The 12,376-nt window shown below is 42.3% G+C and overlaps 2 protein-coding genes across 2 annotated transcripts; both read right to left on the reverse strand.

Annotated features, from left to right (window-relative positions):
- Nucleotides 1-603: 603 nt before the first annotated feature.
- Nucleotides 604-8,753, reverse strand: ik (IK cytokine). The gene is made up of 19 exons (XM_086161027.1): nucleotides 8,609-8,753; nucleotides 7,874-7,940; nucleotides 7,695-7,787; nucleotides 7,563-7,622; nucleotides 7,041-7,208; nucleotides 6,762-6,876; nucleotides 6,475-6,545; nucleotides 6,336-6,382; nucleotides 6,098-6,261; nucleotides 5,660-5,768; nucleotides 2,236-2,275; nucleotides 1,999-2,167; nucleotides 1,720-1,811; nucleotides 1,497-1,580; nucleotides 1,358-1,415; nucleotides 1,180-1,268; nucleotides 989-1,097; nucleotides 875-909; nucleotides 604-806 (listed from the first exon to the last, which is right to left on the reverse strand). Exons 1-19 carry the CDS (start codon nucleotides 8,616-8,618, stop codon nucleotides 779-781), a joined length of 1,608 nt encoding a protein of 535 aa, XP_086017153.1. The 5' UTR covers nucleotides 8,619-8,753; the 3' UTR covers nucleotides 604-778.
- Nucleotides 8,754-9,631: 878 nt separating this feature from the next.
- Nucleotides 9,632-11,210, reverse strand: ndufa2 (NADH:ubiquinone oxidoreductase subunit A2). The gene is made up of 3 exons (XM_086160577.1): nucleotides 11,052-11,210; nucleotides 10,268-10,374; nucleotides 9,632-9,820 (listed from the first exon to the last, which is right to left on the reverse strand). The coding sequence occupies exons 1-3, from the start codon at nucleotides 11,153-11,155 to the stop codon at nucleotides 9,729-9,731; spliced, it is 303 nt and encodes a 100-aa protein (XP_086016703.1). The 5' UTR covers nucleotides 11,156-11,210; the 3' UTR covers nucleotides 9,632-9,728.
- Between the last annotated feature and the right edge of the window lie 1,166 nt (nucleotides 11,211-12,376).

Here is a 12,376-nt window from a genome sequence, read left to right on the forward strand (position 1 = left end):
TGGTCATGAGCTCGTGCCTCCTGAGGCTTCATAATGATTATTGTTGTTATGTCTCTCTCAAAATATTTCTTATCCATCATTCAATGCCTTGTCAGTTTGGTCATAGTTTGGTGTGCTATCTGATCCTGATCATTCTTCAAGACAATGCACTTGCCTATTTTTCATTAGAAAGGTATATTACTTCATTTATTTAAAATTCTGTGATAGATGAAACCCTGTTTCTAAGATATCCAGTTAATTTCCAGCAGTGTATGTGACTCAGTCTGCAATAGACAAGACATTATCCACATCACAACAAAACTCAGAAAAGCTCAGACTACAAAATTCATCTTTGTTGCTGGAGAACATTCAGATATAAATAACCACAAATCTCTTTGATTAACATAGCCCTTATTAACAATTATTTGAAGATCTCCCAGAAGATCCTTAACTAGTTCAGCCAGCACTCATTAAACACATGCTGTTGCTCTTTTCTCAGGATGAAGTTGTGAGGTCAAGACCTAAGGATGTATGTTACTGAGGTGTAGTTACTGTGTATAAATTATAAGTTATTAACACATATGAAATTATGTGTTTTAGAGAAAAAGAACCAATTGAACAACATTAAAAGTGTCAGACAACTTTATTCCCAATCAAATAACATTAAATCTTTACCAAGAAATCACAAATAATATCAAATACACTCAGGTCATATTCTGACTGAAAACTTTGACTTTTACACAACAGCACTAAGCTGATAGCTGATCAATAAATGATCAGTATCAGTTGTCTGGTATCTTCAATACTTTGGCCGCTTTACATCAACCCTGGAAGACAAAAGGAATCAATGTTTGCGGATTCTCCATTTTAGAGTCTGCAAGTTGTGTCTACTCACCCATCAGCCTCCATCTTCTTCCTCTTCTCGATGATCTGAAACACAGCAAACCGCATGACATTACACTACGCCCTCAACAGCATGTCATGACATGACAAATACATTGAGACTCACCGCGCTGATCTTCTTCCATTGACGGTCAAGCTCTGCCTTCTCGTTTGTTTCCTTAAAGCGCCGTGTCTTCCTGCCCTCAGACATCTTGATGCCATACTGGAAGGCTGCCCTAAGGGTAACGATGGGTGAGGAAAACCCAGAGGTCAGACCTTGGGGCCAGAATGGCAGTCATGTAACAGGAAATGACTTACTTGGGAAGCGCTTCCTTGTTGTTCATGTAGTCAGAATACTCCTCCTGGGTATCGAAGTCCCAGCGACCCAGAGGGCCTTTCTTATTACCCTGAGACACAACATATGCAAGTGACAAGATGGCTACTTGGTCACATGATGGGGGGGGGGGGTTAAACAAATGCAGGAGCAAATAGTTACCTGGTCCATCTTACTGTAGTCCACCTCTTCATCACTATCGACAGCCAGGTCATCCATCCTAGAAATGCACACACACAAACATTTAGCCAATGATGAGCGTGTGTGTGTGTTTGTGTGTGTGTGTATGTGTATGTCTTACGTTGCAGGATAACACTCAGCATAAGAGTTTGATCCCCCAAAGAAATCTCCCAACTGCTCCTTATTGTCCCTCTTCTGAGACACAGTAATGTAGCTCAGGAAGTCATACAGCAATGACCCTTGGTACGAATGGAAAGTTCTAAACGTTGCTCAAGTCAACACAGTGCAGAAGCGAGGTCACTTCCAAACATATTTGATACCCATAACTCATCATTAAAGGATATGGGTCCTGCCACTGACTGCCTGCTGCTCCGGCAAACTTCTCATTGATCATTTTAATCTGTTCTCTGACTGATCCTGGACCTGCATCCACCTCCTGAAGATGTCACATGAACAAATTGATACAATCAGAAAACATGTAAAATATGCTTGTTCTTGACACATGCACGCACGCACGCACGCACGCACGCACGCACGCACGCACGCACGCACGCACGCACGCACGCACGCTCAATTTATAATGTAATAGATATTGTCCTGTCACTGCTGCCACAATCAACCACCTGATGCTCATCTCCGCGTGGCTTTTCAAAGTAGGTGTGGCGGCGGCTCTTGTCTTCCTCTCGTTCCCGCTCCAGGTTCCTGTCTCGCTCTCTGTGACGCTCCTTGTCTTTGGGCAATTTGGAAGCTATGGTGCTGGATGGGATGTAGTCACCAATGTCTTCAAAGATGCTGCAATGGAAGATGAGGTCAAAGGCAGTTGGAAATATTATATCCAACATATAATTGGAGACACTGACCTTAGATCGGCTTCTGGAGCTCGTTTGTCATCCATTTTCCCTGTAGAGTGAAACAATGAATATAACAATATTACAGATGACAGCATGGTGGCACAGTGATTAAGGCTTCTGCCTCACAGCAACAAGGTCCCTGGTTTGATCCTGACGGGAGGCCTTTCTGTTTGGACTTTGTTCTTCAGTTTCTTCCCATAGTCGAAAAAGATGCAGTAGGTTCATTAGAGACAATAAAATTGCTCAGATGTGGGAATGAGAGAGTAAGTGATTGAATCTCTCTCAATGATGCACTGCAATCAACTGCCCACCAGTTGAGGGTATACCCCACATATTGCTCAGTCACAGCTGGGATGCACCCAGCTTCAATACAGGATGTGTGCTATGTTCAGCTTTTCCCGTCAGGGGTCGCCACAGCGAGTCAACTTTCTCCATCTTACCCTATTCTCTGTATCTTCCTCTCTCACACCAACTACCTTCATATCCTCTCTCACTACGTCCATAAATCTTCTCTTTGGTCTTCCTCGAGACCTCTTGCCTGGCAGCTCCAATTCCAGCATCCGTCTACCAATATATTCTCTATCCCTCCTCTGCACATGACCGAACCATCTCAGTCTGGCTTCTCCGACCTTCTCTCCAAAACATTGAACATGTGCCGTCCCTCTGATAGACTCATTCCTGATCCTATCCATCCTGGTCACTCCCAAAGAGAACCTCAACATCCTCATCTCTGCAACCTCTAGTTCTGCCTGCTGTCTTTTGGTCATTGTAACAGTTTCTAGTCCATACATCATCGCTGGTCTCACCACTGTCTTGTACACCTTTCCTTTTATTCTGGCTGAAAGTCTTCTATCACATAGTACCCCTGACACTTTTCTCCACCCATTCCAACCTGCTTGGACCCGTCTCTTCACCTCTTTTCCGCACTCTCCGTTGCTCTGGACTGTTGACCCTAAGTACCTGAAATCTTCCAGCTTCTTGATCTCCACTCCCTGTAGCCTCACCGTTCCACCCGAGTTCCCCTCATTCACACACATATATTCTGTCTTGCTGCGACTAACTTTCATTCCTCTCCTTTCCAGAGCATACCTCCTTTCCAGAGCATACATCCACCTCTCTAGATTTTCCTCTACCTGTTGTCTGCTCACTACAGATCACAATGTCATCCGCAAACATCATGGTCCATGGGGATTCCTGTCTAACCTCATCTGTCAGCCTATCCATCACCATTGCGAACAAGAAGGGGCTCAGAGCTGATCACTGATGGAGTCCCACCTCCACCTTGAACTTCTCTGTTACCCCTGCAGCACACCGTACCAGTGTCTCATAGCTAGCATACATGTCCTGCACCAGTCTAACATACTTCTCTGCCACTCCAGACTTCCTCATACAATAACAGAGCTCCTCTCTTGGCACCCTGTCATATGACTTTCTAGGTCTACAAAAACACAATGCAGCTCCCTTTGGCCTTCTCTGTACTTTTCTATTAGCATTCTCACAGCAAATACTGCATCTGTAGTACTCTTTCTAGGCATAAAGTCATACTGCTGTTCACAAATGCTGACTTCTGCTCTCAGTCTAGTTTCCACTACTCTTTCCCATAACTTCATTGTATGGCTCATCAACTTTATCCCTCTATAGTTGCCACAATTCTGCGCATCCCCTTTATTCTTAAAAATAGGCACCATCACACTTTGTCTCCATTCTTTAGGCATCTTCTCACTATCTAAGATCCTGTTGAATAATCTAGTCAGAAAATCTACCGCTGCCTCTCCTAGACACTTCCACACCTCCACAGGTATATCATCAGGACCAACTGCTTTTCCAATCTTCATCCTCTTCAATGCCTTCCTCGCTTCACTTTTACTAATTTTTGCAACTTTGTGGTCTACAATAGTCACCTCTTCTACCCTTGCCTCTCTTTCATTTTCCACATTCATCAGCTCTTCAAAGTACTCTTTCCATCTTCCCATCACTCTTCTAGCATCTGTCAATACATTTCCCTCTCTGTCCTTAATCACCCGGACCTGTTGTACATCCTTTCCATCTTTATCTCTCTGTTTCGCCAACCTGTATGGATCATTCTCACCCTCCTTACTATCCAACCGAGCATACAAGTCATCGTACGCCCTTTGTTTTGCCTTTGCTACCTCTATCTTTACCTTTCGCCGCATCTCCCTGAACTCCTGTCTGTTCTCTTCAGTCCTCTCAGTATCCCACTTCTTTTTCGCTAACCGCTTTCTCTGTATACACTCCTGCACTTCCTCATTCCACCACCAAGTCTCCTTATCTATTTTCCTTCCAGATGACACACCAAGTACTCTTCTATCTGTCTCCCTGATAACACTAGCTGTAGTTGTCCAATCATCTGGAAGCTCACCCTGACCACCCAGACCCTTTCTCAACTCCTCCCTGAAAACCATACAACACTCCTCCCTTTTCAGCTTCCACCATTTTGTCCTCTGCTCTGCCTTTGTCCTTTTCATCTTCCTTGTCACCAGAGTCATCCTACAAACCACCATCCTATGCTGTCTGGCTACACTCTCACCTACAACTATTTTGCAGTCACTGAGCTCTTTCAGGTTACCTCGTCTATACAAGATGTAGTCTACCTGCATGCTCCTACCTCCGCTCTTATAAGTTACCCTATATTCCTGTTTTTACTGGAAAAAGGTATTCACTACAGCCATTTCCATCCTTTTTGCAAAATCTACCACCATCTTTCCCTCTGTATTCCTATCCTGTATACCAAATCTGCCCATCACTTCTTCATCCCCTCTATTGCCTTCACCAACATGTCCATTGACGTCTGCACCAATTACCACTCTCTCATTTCTGGGAATATTCTGCATCACTTCATCCAACTCATTCCAGAACTTCTCCTTCTCTTCAGATTCACATCCCACCTGTGGGGCATAGCCACTAACAACATTGAGCATCACACCTTCAATTTCCAGTTTCAGACTCATTAGTCTATCTGACATTCTTTTCACCTCTAGGACGTTCCTTACGATCTCCTCCTTCAAGATAACTCCTACTCCATTTCTCTTCTTGTCAGTACCATAATAGTACAACTTAAAGCCTGCTCCTAAGCTTCTAGCCTTACTACCTTTCCACCTGGTCTCCTAGACGCACAGTATATCCACCTTCCTTCTCTGCATCATGTTGACCAACTCTACCTTTTCCTGTCATAGTCCAAATATTCAAAGTCCCTACTCTCAGTCCCAGGCTCTTTCCTTTCCTCCTCTCTCTCTGATTCCGAACACGCTCTCTTCCTCTTCTTCTTGTTCTTCGACCCACAGTAGCCCAATTTCCATATGTGCTATGGTATATGCTATGTATAATAAAATGAATGCTACAGTATGTACCATTACCATATTAGGTACCTGTAACTGGTTAACTGTAAGACTGGTTAACTAGCAAAGTGTGTTACCTTTGTCCTTTTTCTTGATCTTTTTGTGGCGGGTGCCCTGGCGGAGGTACGACAGGATTTGGGTCAGCTTCGAAATCACAATATCATTGGTGGTCAAAGTTGTCTGTGCCTGGAAATGACAAGACAACTTTCAGATTGCTGCCATAACAAATACAAAGACAACCTAAGTCGTTAAACCAAGGTCAGCCATTGGTTGGATCTGTAATTTGATGAAGGTATGCAAAGAAAGTGTATTTATCTTATAAGTCACAATGCAACAGTTCTGACACTGAGGATATACATTTACCATCTTAGGGTGCAGCACACTGACAATGGTTTCAATTGTGGGGAATGTGTGGGATTGTAATATCAACAGCGGTTATATTTTAACACATAATTCCTATTTAATGCGGCCAACACAAGCACTGATTTCAGATCATTAGCAACAGATCAGTATACCTCCATACTGGGACAGTCAGCCTTGCTGCGAATCAGTGTGGTTGGGATGTCGGTGTCTGTAAACTCATCATCAAGGTCAACCACGTAGGCCATCCTGCCGGGCAGGAAAAGCTCATTCCTCTCCACCATGCCTGACCTGAACACCATGCGGTAGATGTTCCTGCCTGAGGAGTGTAGACATGTAACCAGGGCCCTGAAGAAATAGATAAAAAAGCCTATATCATATAATCAAACTCACCCAGGCGAGTCTTAAACTCCATCTTCTCCTCCGGTTCAACATCTTTCCTGTTGACGGATACACAAGAGTGAGGTTGTTAGCATACACAATCAGTAAGATACTGACAATGCCACAAATTTTCTGACAGACAATATCATACTTGGCCTCCTTCTGAACTTTCTCCATCATATCCTCCTCTTCTTTCTCCTTGCTTGTGATTTCAGCTCTGACCTGAACAAAGGAAGTTGTCAAACAAACCAGTAGTTACTGAACCGACATCACCAAGTTCATGGCACCTATTTCTAAATTTAACACAGCCTGTTACAAACAATCACCTTGGGTCCCCGAACTCACACTAGCTTTAAGTAAGTGCAGGCTGTGTGTTACTAATTTCATAGGATCTTTTACCACATTGCTACTGAAGTACTAATCTGTTTCTACACATACCTTCTGCAGTAGTGCAAAGTCAAGACCTTTCACCAAGTGAGTGTGCTCCATGTCACCACCCAAGAATTTGGACTCCTGGATCAGTTGACGTCGTTTCTCAGCAGCTGACTTGTCTCTGAAAGAGACAAGAGTCCTGTTAGTAAGATCAGCACAGAAACTACATTCATGGCAGCCTCACTTAAAAAATTTTTAAGAAATGTTTGTGATAGCAGTGATAAATTGCTAGCATTATCAGACTTGCCACAACTGATCACTGTTAGGAATGTTCACTTTACTCACGCTTCAGCAGTGGGGCCAACAGCTCGATAGTTTGCTGTCGTGCTAATCAGCTCTGTTTCTTCATAGTCCTTGTTGACACCGTCGCGACGCTCTCTGGCTCTGTCTCTGTATTTCTCAGCCAGTTCTCTTTCTCGCTCCATCTCTTGCTGACGTAGCTTAGCATAGTAGCTATCACATGAGATCAATAATGAATTAGAAGTGATGGCTTTTGCATACCAGATGCATGTAACTATGTGTTACTATTCAGTTGGCACTAAGATTAAAGATCAAGATTAATTGTAGTCAAATCTTCGAGATAACTGGACTTACTTTTTCTCTTTGAGGACATTTTACTTCTCATTCAAAAGCCTTCTTCAGATCAAGAAGCCTTCAGAATGAGAAGTAAAATGTCTTCATAGAGAAAAACTAAGTGGAGTTGCCACAAGAAAAGTTGACAGCAATTGATGATGACCTTGATGTCTGAGAGTATTCACAGACACACCCATAGTTTTTGTTGAATGAAGGTTAAAATGTTGACCTCACCTCTTCTTCTTCCTTCTCCTCGCTGCAGGATCTTCATCCTCATTGTAGTCTCTTGGCATCCTAAAAACAACAAAATATTGACATTTCTATACTACAATTGAAGACAAGTTTCCCAAATTGAGATATACTTACTCATGATGTCGTGATTTCGAGGGTGGTGCTGATGAGGGTGTTGCTCGTGGTGTCATCAGCAGTTTCCTGAAGTCATCGTTGGTCAGCTTTGACCTGTGGGCACATGAGCTGCTGGTAACACAAGCACACACTCACACATGCACACACGGACGCACACACGCACGCACCAGCATACTTACTGAGCCGCCGCGCGATGGTCGTCCACGTCATGGCCTTCAGGCGCAAGGGGGTTAGAGTAACTTTCCGCTGAAGACAGAGTTGCAATGGTGTTTGAGTGACTGGCAATATTTTCTTTAAATATCTTAATGCATTATCTTGCAAAAGAGTCTTATCTAAAATGCAACTGTGTGCACTGAAACCTATTCACGAATTAGACTAATTCGTGAATAGGTTATCCTCCCATTTCGTTAGAAACAAGATTAAAGTGCTGCACTATCTCATCGATTTTTCTCCAACATTTCATGCACTTTTGCGGCCGATTTTTCGTGTCTGTGCGTGCAACCTATTAAGGGAAATTGAAAGACAATCTTGACAAGAGGGGTTCATAAGACGCTTTATCAGGCCAGAGCCTTTTAATCCACTCAGTTTGTACGGGCTACATGTAACTTATACAGTTACATTACTGTATACACATATTGCGCATTTCCAGACTGATCTGATACAATAACGAACGTACTAAAAAACACATAGGCGGAGAAAGTGAATATAAGATGTTAAAAGGCAGAAGCGCAACCAATCCAAGCAAAAGACAATCGCCCGATTTGTAAAAAGGAAGACTTTATCGTCATTTTCAATATTTGGCTTGAAATTAACATTTTGGTAACACGCAACTTGCTAACTGTTAGCATTTGCTCGGTCACAGGCGAACGTCGTGCAAAGCAAGCTGCAGCCTTGCAAACAAAGCTGGGACTCACTCTCAGGCATTTCTGTGGACGATAAGTTCCGTCGGTTCAACAATTGCGGACACGCGTATTCCGATTGAAATGCTTCTTTTTGTGATTTTGTTGACTACTTGGCTTGTTGGTCACCGGCGTCCTGTTACGTCACTTCCCACTCCTGTCTTAAAATTTTGACACGACACTGCGCCCCCTGATGTTTATTTGTATAACCACTGACGACCTTCTTCTTCTTTAAGCTTTTCCCGTCAGGGGTCGCCACAGCGAGTCAACTTTCTCCATCTAACCCTATTCTCTGTATCTTCCTCTCTCACACCAACTACCTTCATATCCTCTCTCACTACGTCCATAACCACTGACGACCGAGCAACAAAATTCAAGTCCATACAAATTCTTCGAAAACAGAGAATTGTAACTCCTATCAAACAACTATCTCGCTGGAACCGAACATTCCTGGTTCGATTCCTGGCTGTCGTAGTGTTTTGGAGCAAGACATTGAATCCCTAACTGTTCCCCTGGTGCTGAGGGACGGCAGCTACTGCTCATGGTTCATCCATGGTGAGTTCATTGTAGAGAACAAATTTCCACATGAGGGGATTAATAAATTATTAGTCATTATTATTATACAATAATCAAATGAAACCAAATCTACGGCAGGGGTGCAACATTTCCTGTATTCCAGGACTATTTAGGCAGTAAGGAGTGCAATTACCCCAATTCTCTCTACTTTGTATGCGCATGTGTGTGTGTTCTGTATCTAACAAAGGGCTACACTTAAGGTGTAACTGGCATTTTACAAAATACTTTTTTCAAGGACATTGAAGTCAGTTCAGTTGATGACCTGCAGAAAACAACTGACAACAAAAAAACATGATTTGATTATTATAATAGATTATCCTTAGCAATTCAGTGCTGCCACTGCAGGTGACTGGGTCACAGCAACAGGCTCACATTGACCAGCTGGTGCTTAAATTTAAAGGTTTACCCTTCCATAAGCAGTTACCATGGTCAAGCTGTTTGTAAAAAAAGACAATCAAAGAATTTGTTTCTAATATTTATTCACATCAAACATTGATAACACAATACATTTGAACTGAGAGGAGGCTGACAGGACCACTGCAGCAGGGAGCAGGGGATGTTATGGTTTGGACAAGGCAAGCCTCTGCAGACTGTGAGCCACCTGGTCAGCTGACATGTTGTCCAGTGAGATGTTGCACTCCTTCCCAAAGTCTGGAGAAAGAAAGCATAATGACAGTGTTAATACACATTACTATAACTAATCGTACCTGAGGCCTGAAATATGTCTAAAATACATATGTTCTTAGATTGAATTGTGTTAATACTGATATAAACAGAACCAGTATGATACATGAACAAAGAAGACAAGAACAAGGAAGCAGCAAAAATTGTTTTGCAATAAAGGTAGAAAAACATGGCAACACATTTGGGTCTAACTAATTTCTTGAAGCACTTTAGTTTACAATAATCTATAAACCAGTGGATCAAAAAATTCATCCCGATTAAGAGATCAATTTAAAAACATTAAGTGATTTACAAGATACAGAGGCAACTTGACAAACGTCATAGGGCCAAGAGGTTGAGAACTTTGAAGCTTCCTGGATGGTGGAACTAGGCAAGGCTGTGTAGAATACAAACTAAAACACCCTAATGTTTTACCATATCGAGCCCAGAGTTGTGCCTGGACCCCTGAACACTCCCGAATCAGGATGGGCAGGTCAGGGTTTGACCTCTTCAGATCTACATAGTGCTGCTCCACAAAGTCTCTAAAATACCAACAGAGATGTCAAACACAGGACGGAGGACCAAATACACTTCTCACTCAAAAAAAGTATGCATTCACGTAATACCAGCTCCACAGGGGGTATGATGGGCAAGTTTACTGATGGTTGACAAATATTTAATATAGCTTTGATCTAGTAATATTCATACAAGATAGAGTGAAAACAAGGGCTTATGGATTAGGATATGTAAATAGAACAACCTTGACAGTGTTTTACTGATATCAGTCAATGTGGAGTCTCACAATAACAAGCAGGGGTGATACTAAACCTTTTGAATGCCAGGAGACAGTAACGCTTTGCAATAATTCCAGGTTGTTGCCACCAAAGAACGATAAACTAAATGTTCTGATAAAAGACCTGAAAATAATCAGCTTGATGGAAGCATTTACCAAGATTTGATATAAACATTTGATCGTAAACAAAAATACCAAGAGAATACAATCAAGGGAAATTCACAAAATGTTTTGATTAACAATTAGCATGTATTCACATGAATGCAATCTGTGACGTTTGAGGCAGCAAGTACAGCAGGTCATCCTGAGTTATATTAGCGTATGATAGCATGGTGACGTTAGCAAAGAACTCACTATCACTCTAAAAACGGTTTCTTTTCAGAGAAATTATTCCTCAGCTTCCCAGTTTGCGAGTTACATACTCACCGGACCCCTTGGCTAGCTAGAGACGTCTGGCAGAGGTGGACGCGGACCTCTCGGAGGTTTCTCCCAAAAGAAGAGCCAAGGCCACGAACTACGGTAGCGGCCATTTTCAATCGATGCGTTTGTTTCTTCTTCCTATGTACGTTTTTAGCAGCCCGAGACGCGTAAAGCGTCCCCTATCGACCATTTTAGTATTTTAGCTGTGAGCATTTTGTTCAACAGTTGTGGATATAACCACCATGTAAAATGTCAGGAAAAGGAACTGCATTAGCAGAGATGAAGATGTTGAGGTTCGCTTTGGAAGTGATTAGAATGAATAGGATCAGGAACGAGTCCAACAGAGGGACAGCACATGTTCGGAGTTTGGAGATAACAGAGGGGCCAGACTGAGATAATTAGGATATGTACAGAAGAGAAATAGTGAATACATTAGTGGAAGGCTGCTGAGGCTGAAAGTGCCAGGCAGAAGACCGAGAGCATACATGTCATACTCAAGGCCGTAATCGGGCCATGGTGGGAGTAGCGTTGGCCCGCAGGACAATATTTAATAGCCATTAGAGCTTGTGGCAAGCACCCTTAATACTACAACTCCCATAATGCACTACGATGTGTGTGTGTGTGTGTGTGTGTGTGTGTGTGTGTGTGTGTGTTAGTGTGTATTTGTGTTTGTGTTAGTGTGTATGTGTGTATGTGTGTGTGTGTGTGTGTGTGTGTGTGTGTGTGTGTGTGTATAAAGTATAATGAGTCATGAATGAATGAGTTTAAGTTGATGCTTGCTTTCTGTGTGATTTTGGGGTTGCTGGGAATGATGTGGGTGTGGTTTGGGGTGCAATGAATTCTGTTTTTGTTTTACCTGGAATTGAGCGGGAACAGTTAGTTATATTTCAGGCTCATTTGATGTGGCTGTGGCCAACAACAGCTCATGCTCATTGTAACAGATGTTTTACCGTCACCGGGTCTTTCCCTGACTAAAATGCTACTATATATATATATAAGAGCACTATTACCATTACAGTTTTTTACCTACATAGACATCTTGATAATGTTTAGGCTATTGAGAATCTTTATAGTCTCAGGAATGTTTTTCCTTTTAGATAGTGCCATTTTATGTATTTTTTATTGAAAAAATGGCTCCCAGCAATAATTTTTTTTAAATGATGGGAAATCCAACTATGAAAATTGTCAGAGTGCAGTAGACCATTTTAAGTAGTGTAAATATTAAACACCTAAATCCTCATTAGCTGACTGTCAATTCCCTGAAACTCAAACAGTTAGAGGAAATACCGGTCCCTTGAAGATACAGCTTATACAAATAAGTTGTATCATGT

The sequence above is a fragment of the Fistularia commersonii genome, chromosome 15 (assembly GCF_037954325.1).
Source record: "Fistularia commersonii isolate RoL2024-O1a breed Wild chromosome 15, RoL_Fcom_v1.0, whole genome shotgun sequence".
NCBI lineage: Eukaryota > Metazoa > Chordata > Actinopteri > Syngnathiformes > Fistulariidae > Fistularia > Fistularia commersonii.